The sequence below is a fragment of the Phycodurus eques genome, chromosome 4 (genome assembly GCF_024500275.1).
Source record: "Phycodurus eques isolate BA_2022a chromosome 4, UOR_Pequ_1.1, whole genome shotgun sequence".
NCBI classification, from domain to species: Eukaryota; Metazoa; Chordata; class Actinopteri; order Syngnathiformes; family Syngnathidae; genus Phycodurus; species Phycodurus eques.
The window spans coordinates 16,895,832-16,919,955 of NC_084528.1; the positions used below are offsets into that span (position 1 = coordinate 16,895,832).

Below are 24,124 nucleotides of genomic sequence, written 5' to 3' on the forward strand. Positions count from 1 at the left end.
CAAAATGTTGACCATGATTCTCACTATTTCCTGTCAAAAGTGTAACATGACAAGATCCACCTTGCGGCAGGAACAAGCCCCTCCTCTGATATCATTCCCTCACTTCCCCTTGTGAAAAGATTACTTTACTCTCGTAAGATTATGATTTTTCTCTTTTCTTGTAAAACAGCAATTGCTCTCTTTTCAGTTTCGCATCCTTTGTAATTGTCAACAGCGCTCCCTCCCACTGGCCATATGCCAGTTCCAGAGCCTTCCCTGCCAGCGTGGCACTGGCACGTGGCTTAGTCCATGTTTTCCCCCCTTCAACGCTTGAGTTTAATGGTCTTAAATCCACCACTGAATGAGTCTCATAACGCTTGTTATGTGACCGATTAGAACGGCGCAAAAGTTTCAGAGATTTACCCAAAGTCTGGACTTTCTTTTTTGGCTTTGTCCTTCTGTTTGTTTTAAAGACTAAAAAATGAAAGCTATGCTACTTGTCAATTTTAATGTAATCTTGTACTGTAAGAGGTTATACAATTCACAATTCAACATGAACGTTTGGGAAAAGAAATATGCCTCTAAATAACACTTATTCAGCGGACGACTGGTTAGCACATCTGCCTCACAGTTCTGAGGACCGGGGTTCAAATCCCAGCCCCGCCTGTGTGGAGGTTGCATGTTGACCCCGTGCATGTGTGGGCTTTCTCCAGGTACTCCGGTTTCCTCCCACATCCCAAAAACATGCATGGTAGGTTAATTGAAGACTCTAAATTGCCCGTAGTTGTGAATGTGAGTGTGAATGGTTGTTTGTTTATATGTGCCCTGCGATTGGCTCGCGACCAATTTGGGTTGTATCCCGCCTCTCGCCTGAAGATAGCTGGGAGAGGCTCCTGCATGCCCACGGCCCTAGTGAGGATAAGCTGTACAGAAAATGGATGGATAACACTTATTCCAATAGGTTGGATTTAAGGAAGTACACTATATTGCCAAAAGTATTCGCTGACCTGCCTTGACTCACATAGGATTTTAAGTGATATCCCATTCGAAATCCATATGGTTTAACATGATATTGGTCTACCCTTTGCAGCTGGAACAGCTTCAACTCTTTTTGGGAAGGCTTTCAACAAGGTTTAGTTGTGAGTTTATAGGAATTTTTGCCTCTTCTTCCAGGAGCATATTTGTGAGGTCACACACTGATCTTGGCCGAGAAGGCCTACCTAGCTCACTGTCCACTCGAAATCAACCCAAAGGTGCTCTATCGGGTTGAGGGCAGGTCTGTGTAGGCCAGTCAAGATCATCCATACCAAATTCTCTCATAACATGTCTTTATGTACTTTGCTTTGTGCACGAGTGTACAGACATGCTGGAACATGAAGGGGTAATGCCCAAACTGTCCGACTGTCTAAGATCTCTTGGTATGCTGAAGCATTCAGAGTTCCTTTCACTGGAGCTCAGGGGCTAATATTTTGAACATTTCCAACTTTGTCGCAAAAGTTTGGAGATGGCCCCTTCCTGTTCCAACATGACTGTGCATCAGTGCACAAATCAATGTTCATAAAGACACAGAAGAGAGAGTTTTATGTGGATGAACTTGACTGGCCTGCACATTTCTGACCTCAACCCTATAGAACACTTTTGGATGAATACGGGCGGAGACTGAGAGCTAGGTCTTCTCGTCCAACATCAGTGTGCAACCTCCCAAAATGCGCTTTAGAAAGATAGTCATAAATTACCCATTAACACACTACTAAACCTTGTAGAACACTTTCCCAGATGGGTTTAAGCTGTTATAACTGCAAGAGGGCGGACCGATGTCATATTAAATTCTATGGATTAAGAGTGGGATGTCACTTAAAGGTTCCGTATTTTACCAAACCAACTTTTACTAGTATTTGGGATGTAATAATGTCTCTATGATCCCTCAGTAAACGTGAAATATGAATTAAAATAATCCACGCATTCCTGAGTTCCACACTTTTTATGTCAAGAGCCATGAAATCTGCTCATTTGAATTTCGAGCTTATCTACGTCACTAGCGAAGATCTCCGCCTACCTCTCCGCTCCCGAGCCAGCACGATCAACATAAATGTGTGCTCTCATCAGTGGCTCTTCTACATGGAGGCACCCAATCAGAGGAAAGGGGGTGGTCTTAGCCAAATATGGACAAAGCTGGTACAAAACAGAAGTAGCTGTCAGAGGAGCCTTTTCTAGCACACTCGTATGACAACCAAGATGTTTTTTTTTTTTTTAATGAAATTGACGCTATTACACAAAGTCCATGTTAGAGAGTCACTCTATGGAAGTCTAAATATCCAAACTATGGGACCTTTAAATTCATATCTGAGTCAAAGCTGGTGAGAAAATACTTTTGGCAATAGTGTGTATGTTTAAGTACTACATCTCGACTAGGAGACGAACATTTTTTTGTACAGTATGTCAGGGGAGGAGCTTAGTTTAGCATGGGTTGTTAGTGGAAGTTAGGAGAGTCATCACCGGAAGTGTATGAGTACATGCAGTTCCGGTGCATTATTTTGAAATAAAATTATCTGTAAAGCATTTATTTTTAAGGATAATGTTGGAAGATGAGTTTGAAATACTATAGTGTTCCACGAATATGTGCAATTGACTATTCACGGCGTCACCTTATCACAAGTTTTATTTATGTATTTATTTATTTTTAGAACCTATCTCTCACCTATGAGAGGGGTTGGTGCTTTTTTTGTACTTAGGCTGAAGCTGTCCACTGTAAAAGTATTGCTTTGGTGACATCTTGGTGCCAAGGAGCTATGTTGACGTACAGCTGGGCGATATATCCAGAAGCTCGATTCAATCAATATTTTATTTATGCTCAACATGGAAAAAGGGGTTCATCGATTTGATTTTCTATACTTTTCACTACTCTGCGAGATTGCCGCTAAAATGGACGAGAAGATGCTAGCGAATAACGAGCCATAAATAGTCACAAAAAAGGGCACATCGATCATTTGGAAACAAGCGCAGTCTGCAAAACGTGTATAAACGATGTTACGACGAAGACAGGCCTATCCGTGTAAAAGCACCTGAAGATGAAGCACGTTCTCGAGTGCGATGCATGCATAACGTTAAAGAGATCTGCGACTCCGTGCCGCTCCTATAATGTCAAAAAACAACACCGCGGCGCGATCGCGGTTGTAGTGTTGTGTTCTTGTGTTAGTTCCATGAACGGAGTGGGAAGATAACAAGTTAGTAGGTTGCCTTTCACGGACGAGATTTTAAGTGTTCAAGGGGTTGGTTTAAATTAGCATTAGGAGCTATTAGCTAGCTTCGTTGCGTGAACGATTACCGATAATGCAAATAGTTTGACAGCGGGTCGCCTGTTGCTGTCTGAGCTAACTGTTCCAGACAGTTGGGTTTGCACTGTGTGGCATTCTAAAGCATCAGTCTTTTATTTGTATTTATTTTTTATTGGCTAGCTGGGATAGGCTCCAGCAGCCCGTGACCATAGTGAGGATAAGCGGTAAAGAAAATTGATGGATGGATGGATGGACTGCTATATTTAAAGATTATTTGCTTTATTTACAGGTCACCGTATTCATTGTATTTGTTCCACATGACATCACATTGCGTCTTCGTGTCTTCTTCTTCTTGATATCCGGCAGACTGGGCCTGTATTGCATGCATTGCTGCCATCTAATGGTTAAGTGATGAACACCTACAACAGAGCCAAACCCTAACAAAGACATTCATGTAACAAATATTGGAGGCATAATATATTAACAATTATGTTGCATAATTGAACATCATGCAGAATTATTTTTATCCTATTACATAATATCTTGCCATAACTTTCCCACAGTAATGCTCTCTATTTAAAAAACATGGACATTGAGACAAATTGTTCTGGAAGTGAATTTCCATAGATTGGCACCAATGCAGTCATAGCCATAAATGCAATTTTACTAATAATTGGCATAAGAATTTCTTCCGGTGTTTCAGTTTTCAGCCTTGGGTTTCTCAGTTTTGTTTTCTTTTTTTGTTTCAATCAAGTATTTTTATTTTGGTGTGTCACTAATTTTGAGATTATTATATTTTGAAATACCTGTAGGGAAAAGTAAGTTATTTATTTAGGATGTTTATATTTTTTAAATAAACCTTCTGCTTTACAATGTAAATCAATTTGGTCTGGTCCAGTTTTATACATTTATAAACTGTTATACAATACATATTGAGTCATATCGAATATCAACATTAAGGGGGGGGAGAAATCGCAATATCAAATTTAGGCCATATCGCCCAGCACTATTTTGAACTGAGCGTATGAGCTTCATTTATACTGACCATGGACCTATCTAATCGAAAAGTAGTGCTTTGCCGCAATCTTCTGGCATTTCTAGGATATTTTCAACCTTTTTGGGGTGGGCATTTGTGGCTTTTCGCAATAGTGGTCGGGTTTGGTCCCTAATGTCCACGAACAGCAGGGGAACACTTAACTAGTTTATGATAGAATTTGCGGTATAAGGCAGAACCATAGGTTTTGCTACTGTTTTTTTGTTTACTATTCAGACGTGTCTCTGTCTGTATTTCTGTTTACGTTATATTTTGTCAGCCAAAGCAGTCCAATTTGTAGCGACCGGTCCCGTCACACTCACTGCGTCTCAGACATCTTGTCCAGCAGGTTCTCGGCCACCGACTTCTCCTTCATCTCCATGGGGATGCGGTCTGTGGGGTAGTGGTTCTCCACGTCAATCAGCTCCGCCTCGTTGGGCGTCATCCCCATCTTCCTCTTTTTCCTGAAGTCCTCCAGCTGCTTGGCCACCTCAGCGGCCTGCTCAAACTGGACCTCATAGGCGAAGCGTCTTTGGAGGTCTTCAGACAGCATGTCCGGGCGCGTCCGGTCTGAGGGGAGCAAGTGCATTATGCACGTATGTGTATTTAAAATAAAAAAACAACTACAAGTTCCACAAATGATTGCTGCTTACCAAGTTCAGTGGCTATGACGGGAGGGACTGTGACTCTGAGGATCTAGAATGACAACACAGTCGGCAGTGCCTCACCATCACCACAAGGGGTCTCTTCAACATTACTAATGATCTTGTAGTTGTGACAAGGTGAAGGTTGAAGTCCAATCAAGAAAGGCGTTAAAAACAGCAAAAAAACAAGCAGGTTTCCCCACGACCCAAAAAGGAAGTTGACAAATCTAACAGACAAAACTAGGACAATATACTTTATTTACACAGATCGAAAGGGGGCATGTTATGGAAAACCTGCATTTTAATGGCTTGTATACAAATACAGTGGTACCTTGACATACGAGTTTAATTCGTTCCATGAAAAAGTCTGACCAAGTCAATGTATTCATATATCAAATCAACTGTCCTCATTGAAATTAATTTTAAATTCCATTGTGTTACAGCCCACCCCGAAATTTCTTTAATCAGATTTTTTTAATAACGAAAAACAGCACAGCATTGTACAATAAATAAATATGCTTTTATATAAGTTAGCCATTAGCGTGACATGCTAACTAGCCAGACCTTCAGCATCAACATTGGCAAAAAAAATAAAAACAAATGACCCTTGTTTTACTGTTTTACTTTCACAGAGAGAATTGGAGCATTCGTCCACTTCACGTCAAGTTGCGTCACAGTAGTCGTCAGTTCGTGCCAAAAGTCAAAAAGTAGTCCAAAAACAGCAAGATGAAGCCAAATGACATAACCACTGTGTTAGTGTGGGCGTCTAGGCGTGAGTTGCGGTCTACAACAGCTCCTTGTGAGTGTTCTCATTTTGCATTTGTTAAGGAAGCACGATATTGGAAAAGAATTACGGTGCATTTGCAATTTTTTGTAACCCTGGGATATATAATGTCATAACATACAGTACTTGTGCCATGTGAAATCCAGCACACATTTTTCTCTCTCTGCTTTATGCATTTTTTTGACAGTTTATAATAGCTTCAGTAGAAATAAACTAAGCTCAACAGACCACAGAAGTATACTGAGCTATTTGTGTGCACATATGTTTTAGCATAATAAGGATTAGCATTTCAGTATTTGAGTGCATTAGTTTAAAGTAAACAACACACACTGCTGTGTACACTTTGTGCCTGGATCAGACTACAAGACTGTAGCCCCTTGATTGGCCTGATTTGATAGTGTGGCTGATTCCCAGATCAGGAACAACAAACGCCTTGTAGTGTAATCCACAACCCACGATTTGGCCCTACGACACCAAAATGAAAAGTCTAGCACGGAGGTAATTTTTTTAAAAGGTCCAGATCGAGAAAATTTCTTGAAGCAATGGTCAGGCAGATCATCTCAGTGTCTATTTATTGTGATATATACTGTATGTAAGTAGCCAGCCTTGTCATTGTATGCTTGTAATCAATATATCAGTCAAATTCCAAAACCTATTGGTATTTATTTTTGTCATGTAACAGAGAACTAAACAAATATGTATGACTGATGATATGTACATGATTACATATGCAGGCAGAATTTGTGAAATATTATAAATATGAATGTTGAATGAAGCGCGGCACGGTGGAAGACTGGTTAGAGCGTCTGCCTCACAGTTGTGAGGTCCGGGGTTCGATCCCCGGCCCCACCTGTGTGGAGTTTGCATGTTCTCCTCGTGCCTGCGTGGATTTTCTCCGGGCACTCCGGTTTCCTCCCACATTCCAAAAACATGCATGGCAGGTTGATTGACAACTCTAAATTGCCCGTAGGTGTGAATGTGAGTGCAAATGGTTGTTTGTTTGAATGTGCCCTGCGATTGGCTGGCAACCAGTTCAGGGTGTACCCCGCCTCCTGCCCGATGATAGCTGGGATCGGCTCCAGCATGCCCGCGACCCTAGTGAGGAGAAGCGGCTCAGAAAATGGATGGATGGACTGTTGAATGAACAAGGACCATCTCATAATTTTCTTTATGGTTATGTTTTGTTAATGATTTTGCATTTCTAAAATGTTTTAATCAATAAAAAGTATTCTCTAGTAATCGTATGTATCTTTTAAAACTTACAGTTATGCATCTAGCAGACATTCGACTCCCATTCCAGTACGCAGTGCAGACAAAAAAGATAATTGAAAGCTTTTTTTTCTCCACATCCCACGACAGCAATTTCAACAATGTATTTTAATAGTAATAGTTATATTTCTAAACTGCACAGGTTCTGCTTCGAGCAGAAGTAGTGACTGGTTTCAAGGAGAATGACAACCACACAAGATCCCATTCAATGACAACAGAAGAAACAAATAAGATGTGGATAAAAGTTTGCTAGATTGTATGCGCAAGGTAATAAAAACCTGGACTATTGAGCAAACGGTAGAGGAGGAAAATCTGGAGGAAAGAAAAGTGTGGGAGGCCCATTTGTTCATGCATTTTTGTCTAATGTCAATTCTGTGCATAGTTATACTTTAAAATTTCAGTCAAAAGTACTTTCTCAGTGTTGTTTTATGTGCAGATGTTTGAGATTTTCACTAAAGAAAAAAAATATTGGTGTAAAAGTCATTGTTCTGCTTGATGTGTCTGCTTTCACAAAAAGGCTGTTTTCTCCGTTTTTTTATTCCTGAAACAGATTTGGCTGAAAGTAGCCTATATTTGACTGTTGATTACTAAAGAACCGTATAAGCTAGAGACAAAGTTTTTTTCTGATGAAAGAAGAGAGTCTGATTTTTCATTTGGTGGTTTTGGTGTTTACATCGTCATAGTACATAATATTCTGTGGGGCTTGGAAAATCAGTGAAATTGCTCGAAAATGCCTGACAGTCGAGGGCAAGGGTTTTGCTGCGGGCCACATCGTTGTTATGGTTTCCCTCGGAGGGCCGCCATGAGCGCGAACACATATACCGTATTTGCACGACCATAAGGCGCACCGTATAAAAAGGCACAGTCTCAGTTACGGGGTATATTTCTGTATTTAACAGATACATAAGGCGCACCGTATTATTGGGCGCAGGCATGGGGAAAACATACACTAGCTTAAAACATACGGTAGCATGCATGCACGCTAAAACAATGTTTTTAAAAAGACAGCGGGAGCAAAACTGCGTTCGGTTGTACTTTATTGACAGACACGTTAGCCCAAGCATCCACAATCCCTTCACAAATTGTGGCGTAACTCGCCCGGTGCTGCCTCCTCGTCTTAGTAAAGCTGTGTTCGCCATCTGTCATCCATGGCTCCCACGCCGCTCGCAACTTCACTTTGAACTCCCTGTTTACACCGATGTCCAGTGGGTTGGAGTTCCTCCATCAAGCCTCCCGGAATGATGGCAAGCTCCGAGTTATTGCACTCAGTCCAATGGTGACTGTAGAGACGCTTCTCCCGGCTGTTCTTTGCTCATTAATTCATTGCTTGAGTTGGTCTTCCAACTCGGGCCACCTCGCCTTGTTTCTGCGTTTAGTTTTTCTTTTTTTTCCCCGCAGAAACTCAGCTTTGTCTTCTTGACATGGCGGAGCTGGTTTTCCTGCTTCCTCCACTTGCATTCTCTAGCGGCTGCGGGTGCTCGATTCCCATGTTCCTCCGCGTAACTAATAGCTTGCAGTTTAAACTGAGCTTCGTAAGCGTGTCTCTTCGTAAGTGCCATTTCGGGGGTCCTTAGCCAAACCGATGGACATACTGGAACTATATAACTACTGGGGGCTTGTCTTTAGCCTCCTCTGTCACACGCACCGTTCCCCCTTTACGTCTGCATGCTGTACTTAGACACGTCCGCCTTCCTCTATATAAGCGGCGTGTCGGCAGGAAATGGTCCCAGTCAGTCAAGCGAAGCGCTCATTAAAGTCACACAACATTTACAGATTTTGGAACTTGGTGCAATGGAACTTGGTGCTTTTAAGTGCGCCTTATGGTCGTGAGAATACGGTACAGTAAATGCACAATTGCCTCTTGTTATTACATGTACACAAAAGTAAATAAATATATATATATATATATATATATATATTTGAAACCAGTAAAAAGTTGTTAATTCAGTTTATTTTGCAATGGGGATTAGTAACACAAATCTTTGCAATCAACGTTATGTAAAAGGGAAAACGATTTGCAATGTTGTTATTTTAGCAAGAAACAAAGTTGAACGCACTTCATTTGCTTTTGTGGGCCACATAAATTGATGTGTGGCCTTGAGTTTGAAACTTGTGGTCTCTTAAATTAAGGTGGAAAAACTTAGGAGAATCTTGGTTCACTAACAAATCGGTTTACAAACAATTTTGCTTGTGTTCACAACCTATGCTTCCTGACATTCACGCAGAATGCTCACTTGTGCTTTCTCTCACAGAGCATTAATGTTATTAGCTCTGCGCGTCACGTATTTCAGTCCTGTGTGGAGTTTGCATGTTCTCCCCTTGCCTGTGTGGGTTTTCTCCCAGTACTCCGGTTTCCTCCCACATCCAAAAAACATGCGTGGTAGGTTAATTGAAGACTCTAAATTGCCCATAGGTGTGAATGTGAGTGCGAATGGTTGTTGGTTTATATGTGCCTTCCGATTGGCTGGCGATCAATTCAGGCTGTAACCCGCCTCTCGCCCAGAGTCAGCTGGGGTAGGCTCCAGCACACCTGTGACACTAGTGAGAATAAGCGGTACGGAAGATGAATGAATGAATACAGTGTATATTTTTCTTTGTTAAAATCACGTAACAAAATTGTGGTGTTTTTTGGGGGGAGCTGAAATGGATTAATGATAATTCCATTCATTTCAGTGGGGAAAGACGATTTAAGATACAAATGATTTGAGTTACAAGCATGGTCATGGACAAATAGATTTGCAGGTCAAGGCACCACTGTATTTGTATTTCGTACATATTGGGTCAAATTGGTGGTAAAATTTATACAAAAATTTGTATATTTCCCCATTTTGCAAAATTGGTGGTAAATTGTAACAAAATATGGTTAAAAATATTTAAATAAAAATGGTGGTGAAATTGGATAAAAAAATATTTTTTTAAATTGATGGTAAAATTTGTAACATTGATGGTAAATATGTATCTTAAAAGGTAGTTTGAAAATGTGTAAAATCTAACCCTAACCCTCTGTTTTAAAAAGTAGTCAGTATGATTAAAAAAAATAAAATTGGATATGTTTAAAAAATGGTTACAATTTATTAAATTATTGTAAAACATTTTAAAAAGTCGTAAAGATTTCAGTAGAACTGCAAATTGTTGAAACTGGTCCTAAGATTTGTGGGTGAAATTGTAAAAAAAATAAAAATAAAATAAAATTGGTGAAAACTACATATTGGTCACCAAATTTGTAAAATTGGTGGTAAAATCAATAAAAAACAACAACAGCGTAATTACCAAATTTGGTTGTGAAATTAAAAAAATTGGTCATAAAATTCTGAATTTGACCAACATCTTTGCGTCAGCCATCCCTCACCTTGCGAGAATTCAGTTCAGTGAGCAACAAAGAACTATCCTTTTCCTACTTACTGCGCCCTTGTCCAAGAAGGTGTTGTAGAACTCCACAAACTGCTTCTTGGTTTCTTTGGCATTGAGGTTCTTTAAGAGGTCCGCGTGGAGGTAACAAAGCTGAGAGTGCACACACACGCACGTGCACAAACACACACACACACACACACACACACAGTGAATATGGAATATTTTAGGCCATGAAACAGTGATGATTTTTTTTGTGTGGGCTAGTGGAAACACACAGGCAAGCGGCATGAACGTTGAGTCACGATGATGAAGCCTCCCACTAAACACACGTCTTCATGTTGGCTGCCATGAGAAAGGGGAAGTGGTGTGTTGAATTTAGAGAGGGTGTCAGAGTGCTTGGGTGGGTCACTACTGTGTCTGCAAACTTCTGCGGCGCAAAAAGTGCACATCCATGCCTTTCTCAAAAGCTAAGGGGCTTAGAATGAGCACAGTGCATTTCCTCAAATAGTGGCCTCTGTTCTAATAACTGTATGCTAATAATAAAGTTTTAACATATTGTAACTGAAATGTAATGTGAACAATTTGTAAAAAGGCGTTTGGTGGTTAATTTTTTTTAAAACTTTTGTTGTAGAAAAATTGTAAAACTGGACACAATAGTCATAATTTATGGAAAATGTATTTAACTCATTCAGTGCAGAAGACGCGTTAACGTCTTTTAGAATTCAATTTCAGTGCCAAGAACGTGTTTTCATGTCTTTTAAGTTTTTTTTGATGGGGAGGGGTGTGGGAGAGTCTGATCCTGCTCTACAGTCATTGTCAAGCTTGCAGACAATGTTAATGAGGCAAAACTGACAACGATGAATTAAGATGACTCCCAAACATTACAACGTATGAGTTACAAGGAGGAAATGGTTTCCGTCACAGGCTGCAAGTTGGACAAGTTGAAGCATTTTACACTCAAAAAGATATTGCATATCTATAGATTTCGCAGGGTATGTTATGTAGTAGTTAGCAGAGGTTTGTGCATCAAAAATGCGAGAAATTACAACAGAGATGTTTGATATATGACGAGGACACCGTTCGTCATGTAAACAGCCTGGCAACAATACGTGCCCAGACTGATGTGACATCCGGTGAGTCAGAGTCACTCACAGTGTGTGTATATAGGTAAGTATATGATTATTTTGCTATCAAAAGCTATTTCTAAATGCTGTTTTAGCTGGTTCATGGAATAAAAGCACCGTTCAGATGTCAGGGGTGTCACAAAAGCAAAAAATATTTGCGTCAAAGTCACTATTTGCGTCATATTGTTTGTTTGGAGAAAACCCCATTCTCTCTGGTTTTTGGGAGAAACGGCCAAATTTAGTAAAACCTACCCATATTCTACGCTTGGATATATGCTGAAAACTAGTTGTCTACTTCACGGCATAAGGCGGAAAACTGTTGTAGGCCGAAGTTCCGCCTCAACATCGTCGATCAATCAATCCCAAATCTAGTAGAGTTTGATTGACGTCGTAAAAAAATGTCCAGAAATCATTTTATTTTCGTCAAAAAAATACCATTTACAGTACGTATGTTATTTATTGAATTGTAGCGTCTCTAATGAAAACAACGAACAGTTAATGTTGGCGTAATCACTATCAAAATAGCTCTCTACTGAGGCATTCGCTCGGCAGACGTTCTGCCTATATGCACATTCAGCCAATCGGATGTGACCAGCAGCCGCCAAATTATGAAAGTGTAAAGCGGTGCGCTATCGTCCAGCGGAACGTTTTCTAAAAAAAGTAATCAAAGGGCTAAACAATCCGAATGGCATCAAAGATAAAAAGGGAAACTTTTAAAGATAGTGTTCGGAAGCACTTTTTTATAGATGAGCCGAAAGGTCTGCGCATTGTACAACCGACATTGACTGTGCGTTGCTCAAGCCAACTAAGGTACGCACTGTATCTTTGTTGTTGTTTTTTTGCTCTTTATTAGACAAAACTTTGATAGCGCTTGCTGTTGATAGAGTGAGCGAGGCAATTAAAAAAAAAAAAAAAAAAAATCAGCAAAAGAAATCTGCAGCAAATTGGCCAAAAGAGCAATTAATCTTTTAAATGATAATGTGACGTAGCACTTACAGATTTTTATATTTTTTTTTAACAGAAAAGGAAAAGTTTCCCTGGATCGATTTGTTGTGCCACAATCAACCAATGAATTAGCAAAGAGACAAAAGAAAAAACACCTTAATCAGAATTTTCCCATGTTATTATGGAAGAAGGCTCTTCTTCAATGAGTAGCTATAATCCTTCTCTTTCTCCTCCTAAATTGAATTTAATGAGCAATAAACATATTTATTTAGTGTTTTATTTCTTTATAATAGTGTGCTTTCACCTCTAGAATGCACTATATTTATTTTTATTCACACACTGCTCAAAAGGTAAGTAGGTAAGTATAATTTAATTTTGGGCCTGGAAAGAATTAATTGCATTTCCATTCATTTTAATGGAAATAAACCCACCTTGGTTTAAGAATTTTTCGGGTTAAAAACGGGGTCACGGAACCAATTAAGTTCCACTGTACTTTCATTTGGTAGAGTCGGTGTATATATAATCTTAGAACATAATATTCAGCACCTCCAAATCTGAGACCATGGTCCTCAGTCGGAAAAGGGTGACGTGCCCTCTCCAGGTTGGGGATGAGATCCTGCCCCAAGTGGAGAGTTCAAGTATCTTGGGGTCTTGTTCACGAGTGAGGGAAGAATAGAACGGGAGATCGACAGGCGGATCGGAGCAGCGTCTGCAGTGATGCGGACTTTGTATCAATCCGATATGGTAAAGAAGGAGCTAAGCTGAAAGGCGAAGCTCTCGATTTCCCGATCGATCTACGTTCCTACTCTCACCTATGGTCACGAGCTGTGGGTCGTGACCGAAAGAACGAGATCCCGGATACAAGCGGCCGAAATGAGTTTCCTCCGCAGGGTGTCCGGGCTCTCCCTGAGAGTTAGGGTGAGAAGCTCGGTCATCCGGGAGGATCTCAGAGTAGAGTCGCTGCTCTTCCACATCGAGAGGAGCCAGATGAGGTGGCTGGGGCATCTGATTCGGATGCCTCCCGGACGCCTTCCTGGTGAGGTGTTCCGGGCACGTCCCCCCGGGAGGAGACCCCGGGGACGACCCAGGACACGCTGGAGAGCCTACGTCCTTCGGCTGGCCTGGGAACGCCTCGGGAGCCCCCCGGAAGAGCTGGATGAAGTGGCTGGGCAGAGGGAAGTCTGGGCGTCCCTGATAAAGCTACTGCCCCCGCGACCTGACCTCAGATAAGCGGTAGAAAATGGATGGATGGACAATATTCTGTGGGTATTGAAATATCTGTCAAAATGCTCTAAAATGGCAGACAATGTAGGGCTTATCTTTTCTGAAAATGGCTGGCATTGAATGAATTGTTATTGTGCTCCAGAATAGGGCCTAAAGACCAAAATGAAATGCTCATAAAGAGTGTCAGATGAAGGTCTCACCAGCGGTGCAGGGTCAAACTGGAGGATGACATGCTGCAAGAGGACCAGCAGGTGGGTGGGCCGCTCCTTCAGCATTTCGATGCTGCTGAACAAACATTGCTCATCCACCACGTCGTTCAGATCATTCTCAAAGTCCTCGTCCTCAGCCCCAATGATGTTCATGGCTGGGTCCGAGCACCGAGCCCCAAACACGCCCTGCTGTCGACACACATTAAGTTAGTGTAAATGTGAAAGAGACGCGATGCAGTTCAGATCATGGTACGGTTTGTGACGGTAAACACTGATCCGGTTATGATAGCTGGATCTACAAATTGGTCAGAGTTGAATAATAGGGAGGTAAACTATATTGAATTGGTCAATTCATTTGTAACATTTTTTTTTTTGGGTAACAATCGGTGGTAAAATTAGCAAAATATATCATTAAATTGTTCATAAAATGTATCAAATTGGTGGTAAAATTTTATACATTTTACAATGTAAGAATTTTTTTTAATGTTAAGGATTAGTCGAAGTTTTTAGATTTGGGCACACAATTTTTAACAATCACAAAATTTGCAAAATTCGTCATGACGTTGGTAAAATTGGTGGTAAAATTATTAGAGCTCAGTTCCGACAGCAAAGGATTACCTTGTTCTTTGGAGCGTGTTGTGCAACTCCACTCGAGCAGCTAGCGTTTTAGGATGTGACAACATAAAGTAGGTTCGTGGCTGTACGTTTAAGAGCTTAACTATAAATATAAACTGGCCACAAATTCGACGGTTTTCATAATTAATATAAACCATAGCCCACCACAGGGCTGACGTTATGTTAGTAAATTGCATTAATGTTGAACTCAATTTCGTGCTCCTTTAATCAAACACGTACGCTCCGGCGTCTGCCTCACAGTTCTGAAGACCTGGGTTCAATCCCCGCCTGTGTGGTGTTTGCATGTTCTCCCCGTGCCTGCGTGGGTTTTCTCCGGGCACTCCGGTTTCCTCCCACATCCCAAAAACATGCATGGTAGGTTAATTGACGACTCTAAATTGCCCGTAGGTGTGAATGTGAGTGCGAATGGTTGTTTGTTTGTATGTGCTCTGTGATTGGCTGGCAACCAGTTCAGGATGTACACCGCCTCCTGCCCGATGAGAGCTGGGATGGGCTCCAGCACGCCCGCGTCCCTTGTGAGGAGAAGCGGCTCAGAAAATGGATGGATGGACGTACACTCCGCTCCGCCACCTTCACTTGCGTTGATGATGTAACCACGTTGCGCTCGTTCGTTTGCGCTGTGAAACCTCCCAATTTAACTTTCCTGTATGGAAGTAATCCATGCCATCAGATTTTGAATCTCAATGACTAATGTACAATTTTTTTTAAATTAAAATATTCAATGTACTTTGCAGCTTCACAAATTTAAAAACATTCAGCTGCAAATTCAACATTCAGTGTCAAATATTCAATGTATTCTGTTGCAAATTCAACATTCTGTGTATTTCAACATTCAGTTGCAAATTCAAGCTTCAGTGTACTTCTCAACCTTTTGTGCATGCGCCTTTAAACGTCACTTCTGGTACAGCTAGGCCAAAGCAATCGAGCCAGCAGCATCCAGCGTCAGCCAATCATAATGAACAAATAAATCACAGCGGTATTTATGAATCGCAGTGATGTTTTATCGAATGAATTGTTAGATGAATTCAGTTAGTGTGCAATTTATCAAATGCCATTGGCAAATAAATCGTAAAAAAAATATATACTCACCGAAACGCTATCCGTCCCATTAGTAAACATGGATCCCGCTGAATGCCGTTCAAAATAAGCACATGGCCTTGTCGGCACACGTGACCAAGGGCGGTCAACATGATTGGCTGGTGCAAGATGCTGCTGTCTCGATTGCTTCACCCTGGCTGTACTGGAAGTGACGTTTAAAGGCGTGTGCACGAATGGTTGAGAAATACACTGAAAATTGAATTTGGAACTGAATTTGCAAATGAATGTTGAATGTCAAATATTGAAATATTTCCATCTGAATGTTGAATTGAATGTTGAATTTATGAAGCGGAAAATTACATTGAATATTTTGATTGAAAAAAAAAATAATCTGTTTTAGCAATTCAGTTTCAAAATCTAATGGCATGGATTTACTTCCATATTCCTGCCATTAACAGGCAGCTACTGTATATACTAATCGTATCAAACTGGGAGGGCTGGCAGTGAATGAGTTATATAAGCAGATCCACGAGGCAGAAAAAAAAATCCCTGAGCGTTTTTTCTCCTCGAAAAACTCAAAACATTCGAGTATTCTTTGCAGTACAGCGTAACTTCGGCAAATTTGCATGTGAGTGTCTGAGCGTGAGCTATGGCCAACAGCAGCTTCCGATGAAAGCTCTTCTAATTCAGAGTCCCTGCAATATTTAGGCTTGCTGTTGACTGCATGATGCCTTTTTCCCCCACTGAATTTTAGGCTGGAATCATTAAATAATGGAGGCTCTCTATAGGGCACGACACAGCTCTAAATGTATTAATAATTATGCTTCATGTTGCAGTCAGCCCTTCGCTTTGAAATGGAAAAAATATAGACCAGGGTGACACATTCACCTCCTCCAAACACACAGCTTCTTTTATTCAGCTCGTAGATGCAGGCCAAAACAACACACAAGCGCACACCACTGAAACTACATCACAAGTGGTGTCAACGTAACGAGGATAGCAAACTCCTTACAGGAATAAAGCACCGTCATTATGACCAACTCTCTTCCACAGAATATTCTCATTTTAATTACAAGCAGAGGTCCTCGTGATACGCGTGGGGCCAAACGCAGGCTACCGTCCGAGCGAGACGAGCCTTTTGTGGTAAGGTGAAGAGACTGTGGGCCAAGCGTGTGTTTTCCTTCATAAATGACTTCCCAAGTTGTTCCAGTTCATTAAGCGTTCATTGTGTAAGAGTATTGTGTTGCCGGAACACTGACTAAGTATGGAGGGTTATGTAGAATAAACACAAAAAAATAGCTTGAGTGTTCTAAAGTCATACAACAGTTAAAATAGTTGGGAGCTTTATAAAAGGTGGTTGAATAATTTGTAAAATTGGTTGTGAAGTCTGTAAAATTCATAAAATACGTAAAATTGGCTGCGGCGCTCATAAAAATGCAAAGCAAGTCGATACATTCCACAAAAATGCTAAGTTTGGTTCTTGAATTGAAAGAAATTTGTAATAAAATTTGTAAAATTGTCATTATGCATTTTAAATTATTCATACAACTGGCTGTAACATTGGTCTTGAAATTTGCCAAATTGCTTTTAAAATGTCCACAGCTGGTTGTGAATTTCATAATATTGGCCATAAAACTACATAAAAAAATTCTCATTACAATTACAAATTTGTAAATTTAATCATGAACTTGATAAATTGCAAAGCAGGGTGATTCAATTTACAAAAACTTTCAAGTTGGTCAAATGTATAAATTTGTCGAGAAATACACACAGTGGCCACACAATTTGTTATTTTTATTTTTAAAATTGGTTGTGAAATTTTTAAAATGGCTTGTAAAGTGTGCATAACTCGTGATATTTGTATAATTGACCATGAAAATTACATACAATTCCTTGCAAAATTAACCATAAAATTTGTACAATTGCAAAGTAAGGTGATTCAAGCTATAAAAAAATTTGAAGTTGGTCAAATGTATAAATTTGAAAATAAATTTATATATATAAATTGGTTCTACAACTGGCCATATAGTTTGCAAAACTGGTCGTGAGATTTATAAAATTGCCGGTAAATTGTGTAAAATGTGTCCCGACATTCAGAATTTCACCAAAACACAAGATGTCACCATATCATGCAAGGCCTAAAAGGTACCTTTCTTTTAAAAGTTACTTCCCAAGTGGTTCAAGTTGATTAATCGCTCATTGTGTAAGAGCATTGTGCTGCAGAAACACAAACTAAGGAGGGAGGCTTATGCAGACTAAATAGGGAAAAACAACAACTGCGTTTTTCAGCAAAGACAGACAGTGCTTTAAAGTCGGAGAGCACTGCATCTGGTCGTAAAATGTGTACAACGTTTTAGTAAAATTTTATTAAAAATTGTCTATTAGGTTGTAAAATTTGTGGTAAAATTATAAGGAGTTAAGTATTGCAAAATTGATCAGAAAATTGGTAAAAAGTGTTTTGGGAAAATCGTCAAATCAACCTCCAATTTGTAAGATTTGTCATTAAATTTGTAAAGGTGGTCATAAAATTTGTAAAACAAAATTTTTCAGCATAGACATTATTCAAATATGTACATATAATATGTTATTATTCAAATATGTACATATAATATGTAAATATGTAAATCTCTTAAGTTATACAATTCAATATTCAGTATTTCTATTATTTCCCATGGGGACAAAAGTTGTGAAATAGAATGGTCTGGTCTCTCACAATGAACTGTACTCAGCATTGGTACAAAGGTAGACGCTCACTTTCATTTTTATGAGGAAGGAAGGCGTCGACGTGTGAATGCAGTGCTCAGCAGGCAGCCAGGAGAGATGACAAATGTTTCGGGGTCAAGGTGAGTTCTTGTGCAGACCTGAGCCAGCGAAAAAAAGCTCTTTGACTGAGCAAGACAAGGTGAAACTGAGCCATCGACAGAGAGAGGGGAAGTATGTGTTCATTCATGGTCACATACGGTGGTGGACTGTGGGTTGACCTGAAGGCAGTTTCAGAGCCACATGCATGGGAGGGGTTAACCAAACCAAAATCCGCCCACGCTACAGAGGCCGAACAATAATGGCATAGAGATGTATATAACTCTCGAAGAGAAACAGAAGTTGACAGCTGAAACACTGCTTTTTATTTTTTACGCCAATCCTCGCAGTAATCATCACTTTGATGGAATGCTCGGCTCACATTAGGCCCAGTACACACAAAGACGAATCGGGCTGTTTTTAATCCTGATTTTGCCCCTTTCCGACCAAGGATGTAAAACGCCAGACTATTTTACGTAACATGATCCTATAAGATTATCCTTTGTCTGAGGTGTGTCAAGAGTGGATTTCTCCCAATTGTAGGGTCCGAAACGTCCATCTTAAATATTGAGCATGTTCAATATTTACAAACACAAATCTTTGTGTGTGGGGATAGCCGACGACTCAGCAAGTTATGATGCCGTGAACTGTGACGTGAAAAAAAATATAGCCAATTAAGAAGCGCCCTAACTCAGGAACAAGGAAACGACCCTAAATAAAAACAAACGTCTTACCTGGCATTTTTTTTGTATCAGTGGATTCCCGAGATGAAAAGAAAAGACTTCAAGTCTTTTCTTTTTTTGGGGGGACCACATTACCATTTTACATTGCTTGGCAAATCGGCACATGTGCAGAAGCGTCTGCTCGTCTTCATTTTTGTGAGATCACGTGATCGCATGAGATTTCTGCCTCGAGGGACTTGTTTCTAGACCGCTTGGGGCACAGAATCTTTATGCGTGTGGTGCTCTGTGTTGAACTTATTGGAGCACACCACACACAATATGACCAAAACTGTTAACTCTCTGATTTTTTATCTTCATGTCTGGGGTCTGCCACAGATAAAAAAATATTTTAAGATTTTGGAAAAAAAACTTATGCGTTTACCAGGCTTTTCATGGCATAGGTTAAAAAATAATAATAAATAAAAATTAAAAAAATCAATAAACTTGGCAATTTAGCCGTGCTCATCTGCCTAGGATACCTGCTTAGGCCTCATTTAGGCAAATTTCCTATTAGGTGTTCATAGATCGTTTTACACTTTAGACTACAGTATGTGAGTCTCAGGATGCACATGTCTGGAAACAATGAGTCCCTGGAACTTCGTCATGGAGTACAGATACAGTAATCCTCGGCTATTGGACAGTTGTTGCTTCGCCGTCCCGCTATATTGCATATTTTTATTTGTACAATTTCTACCATATTTTTGCGTTATCCATTTATCTTGCTCTCTCTTAATATATTATGTTTCAGCCTGCCACGACAGCAAATTTTTGGGATTTATTTTCCCAAAAACTATTACCATAAACGATAGTATCGTCGAGGTTTTTTTTTTTTTTTATGCCTTTGATACAATAAATTATAGAGCATAATTCAAGTACATCCTTCTTAAAAACAATTAACTTTCAGTTCTAAAGAACACTGAACATTGGCATTGTAATGTAGAACAATGAATAAAATATCTTACATATATATATATAAAAATATATAAATATATATATTTTATATATATATATATATATATATATATATATATATATATATATATAAAATGTAAATCAGACTCCGGGCTCTGTTAGCAAAAACTCCACTTAAATATTAAACATAAACATTTGGCACATACAACACCAATTCCAAATAAGTTGTGTTAACTGGATGCTGCCATCCAAGCAACATCTTTTTCATGGACACCCCTGCTTATTTCAGCAAGACAATGCCATTGTTTTCTGCACGTGTTACAACAGTGTGGCTTTGTAGTAAAAGAGTGTGGGTACTAGACTGGCCTGCCTGCAGTCCAGACCTGTCTCCCATTGAAAATGTGTGGCGCATTATGAAGCGTAACATACGACAACGGAGACCCTGGACTGCTGAACAGCTGAAGCTGTACATCAAGCAAGAATGGGAAAGAATTCCACCTACAAAGCTTCAACTATTAGTGTCCTCAGTTCCCAAACGTTTATTGAATGTAGTTAAAAGAAAAAGTGATGTACCACAGTGGTAAACATGACCCTGTCCCAGTTTTTTTGGAACGTGTTTCAGCCATAGAATTCCAAGTTAATGATTATTTGCTAAAAACAATAAAGTTTATCAGTTTGAACATTAAATATCTTGTCTTTGTCGTGTATTCAATTAAATATAGGTCGAACATGATTTGCAAATCATTGAATTCTGTTTTTAATTATGTTTAACACAACGTCCCAACTTCATTGGAATTCGAGATATGGACTGATTAACCCACTAAAAATGCCCAAAAAAATTCTTAAAGCCTGCCAAATTTTAATGAATAAAAAAACACCATGTATGTACTCAAAAGCATTTGGGCTTTGACATTGTTTTGAAATCAGATGCCATGCATTTTAATATCAGTTATTTTTTAGTCTATATTTGTATTTATTGTATGAATGTTGTCGTGTTATGTGCTGTATAATTTCTTCTGCCTCTTGAAAAAGATTTTTCATCTCTTAATAAGCTTTTACCTGGCTAAGTAAAGGATAAATAAAAAATAAAATAAGGCCCGCCCTTAAGCTGCGGGACTGTGATGTGAGACCTTAACCTTTCAATCAAATGACGCTAAAAATGAGTTTGCTGAAGTCCATTACTGCCTGAATATGGATAACGTGTGCCGCTGTGGTTATGGTTTATAAATAGTTGACTTTCCCTTGTGTGTCTGTGCGTGTGCGTCCGTGCACGTGTGTGGAACACACACAACTCAGAGCGCTGACGTTTTCAACGATATCGTCCCAGCCGAGTGAGCTGTTTATGTTGCTGGCTTGTTAGCTCGCAGGCTAGCGAATATAACAAATAGTTAACTTTCCCGAAAGTTTCCCAGTTGTCTGGATTTACGGAGCAAACGGAGTTCTGCCAGCATGTTGCTGTGTCATGAGCAGCGCGGCGGGTGTTACCACAACAATTAACATTTATCAAGTCCAGGAAAACAATCCCGTGTCCATTGTATGGAACGATAACCCACCCAACTATGCCTCTGATTGGCTAGCACCAAGACAGGATTTGTACTTTTGATTCGAGTGTGTGGAAGCGCTTCACCAAAAACACACACATACGTAGGGCGGGTCTTAAACCATGTGTCTGTAGACAGAGATTAAATATGCATCATGCGTCCCTGCTCATCTTTGTGAGTCTCAGACGCACATCAAATGAGAGCCCTCGGTGTTTTTTACGTATGAGCCCTGCAATTCGCCTTAAATGGCTGCTTCAAAGCAAAATGGCTGACTTCCTGTTCAATCCAGACATATGTCCTCTTGAAATATTTTTGTCCGTCCTATTACAATAGACTTGTCGAGCGAAATTTGTTTTTCTCAACAGTCAACAACTGTTGTACACACAAAACGGCAGTTCACCCTTGAGATGCTAAAAGCAAGGTTGCTTACTATCATCACAAGTCGTTAACCATCAAGACGGTTGCCTATTTATCAACTAATGCTTTAATTAACTAACTAACTAGTGATGCCCCACTTCACAGCACACAACATCACCTGCAAACCAATCAGAAGATCTAGACACATCATATTATAAAAGCTATACGGTTGAATTATGTATCAAACCCATGGTCCGTGGGCCAGATAAGGCCTTCCGAGTCATTTTTTGTGGCCCTTGAAAGCTTGCCACAAATCTTTCTTTATTACAAAACCTGCACCTGAGATACAAGTAGACTTGATCAATGAACTAAGATCCAGTAATATCTGTGTCCACACTTTCACTATTAATCATGTGATTGGGCAGGAGCTGGGAGTGGCAACGATGACAACAAAGTCACCGGGAGTGGACGGAATGGGAAACCATGATGGGAGTGACTCCCCTCCTGCTGAATTTCAAGGGAGGAAGTCGGATTAAAAAAAAAATAATAATCACTCTGGATTGTGAGGGATTGGGATCAATCCCTCTGGGAGTGGGAGGGAGCAGGAGTGAAAATCCACTCCTGTGTGAGCCTCTACTGTGAATATTGTAGTATGCTCTATTTCTGTGTTGCTGATCTGTGTGTGTTAAATAGCAGTTCTTTACTGCAACATTGATGCTAATTTCTGCTAGCCCATCTATGGCATTTTTATTATATGTAAGCATTGCATAGCATACTTTTAAAAGACTAAGCTATTGTTTGGTTGAACACTTTGGTACTTAAATATACTATGTTTAATTATTTTTTATGTGTTAGTTTTACACTAAACTTTAACTGGGAATGACAAATAAACGACTTGATGCAAAAACGCTCTACCTCTCATTTGGTGAATTGATTGGTATCTGCCGAAGTGAGCACAGCATGTTCAGAAAGGGCAGAAAAACTAGTTAACCATCATAAAAAATATTATAATCAAATACAGAGGCAATTATGTAATGGTTAGATTATTACGGCTTCCACACACAACGTATTAAGTAAGGGACAAGAAGAGTAACTGCATTGCCCTCTAGCCCCACACTAGTAAACATACACAGCGAAGCTAATTTTCTGGTGAGATGACATCGTAGCTAGCAACATCCAGTGGCAGTTAAACACTTATAAATTACCAGAACGACTCGAAATGAGCCACAAAGGTTGCTGAAAATGCAGTGTGGTATTATGAAATAATGGAACATTCGACTCTTTCCTGTGTAAATTCCGTTCCCAAAGAGCAACAAAACACACACACACACACACACACTTCGAGTCAATCCTTCTGTTGCTCACTGATCTGAAGGTCCTACGGGCATTTTTGGACATCCAATCACAGCACACCACGCCGTGTAAAACGTGAGCGTTGACACGTGTCAACCGAGTGAGAAGCTGAAGTTGGCTATGGTGGTCAAAGGGAAGGAGGTGGGGAATGTTAGGTAAATTTAGTATTGTTAGCTTAGCATTATGAGCTTGTTTGGGCTTTTCGCAAGTTTCTAAGAGGTGGTGGGGGGGGATGGTTTTGCTGCTCTCCCGCCCCCTAACACATTCCAGCTCTTACTAAGTGTCAGGTGGCATTAATCTAATGATAGCCATCAAGCATACGTGCTTCTGTGTGTGTGTGTGTGTGTGTGTGTGTATGTGCGTGCGGGCGTGCGTGTGAGTTAAGACTCGCCACGTATGTGGGAAGGGGCCATTCCAATGTGATTTTGGTGAGCCAGAGAGAGAGCGTGTGTGTGTGTGTGTGTGTGTGTGTGTGTGACAATTGGTCTTTACTACAGCATTTCTCCATCCTCCAGGCCGCGGTCCAATGCTACTTAGGAAGTAATAGAACAAAGGTGATGCAATGAATTCGACGTCTCGAACGTTCAACAAACTACCACCACATTGTAAAATGTATTTATAATATTGATACACACACTTCCTGTAGGTGTAATGTGCCAATTAGAAGAAAACAGAAAACGTCAGCCAACGACGCATCGACAAAGACTGAAAAGGCAGCCAATGACCGCACAGTAAGAACGTCTTGCACGGTGTCAGAAGTGGGTTCCTAAGATTGCCCATCCAGACGTCTTTGTGAGAGTTGGAGGCTGTGTGCCAACGCGTGCTTGGCCCCTACTCCAATTCAATAAACAAATTATATGGAAAATGGATGGTTGAATGAATGAATGAATGAATGAATGGATGTATCACAGTGTTTTCTAAAGTAATTT

The 24,124-nt window shown here is 40.1% G+C and overlaps 1 protein-coding gene across 6 annotated transcripts in view; it reads right to left on the reverse strand.

Moving 5' to 3' along the window:
- Nucleotides 1-24,124, reverse strand: part of arhgef1b (Rho guanine nucleotide exchange factor (GEF) 1b) — a 63,706-nt gene that overhangs the window by 22,509 nt on the left and 17,073 nt on the right. For 5 of the 6 annotated variants that reach the window (XM_061674303.1, XM_061674304.1, XM_061674306.1 and 2 more), the window contains exons 2-5: nucleotides 13,829-14,026; nucleotides 10,387-10,485; nucleotides 4,941-4,983; nucleotides 4,611-4,857 (exon numbers count right to left, since the gene is read on the reverse strand). In XM_061674303.1, the coding sequence (XP_061530287.1) occupies nucleotides 4,611-4,857; nucleotides 4,941-4,983; nucleotides 10,387-10,485; nucleotides 13,829-13,990 (551 nt within the window). In that variant the 5' untranslated portion in view covers nucleotides 13,991-14,026. The remainder of the gene's footprint in view (nucleotides 1-4,610; nucleotides 4,858-4,940; nucleotides 4,984-10,386; nucleotides 10,486-13,828; nucleotides 14,027-24,124) is intronic. The other variant, XM_061674301.1, reaches the window with a different exon arrangement.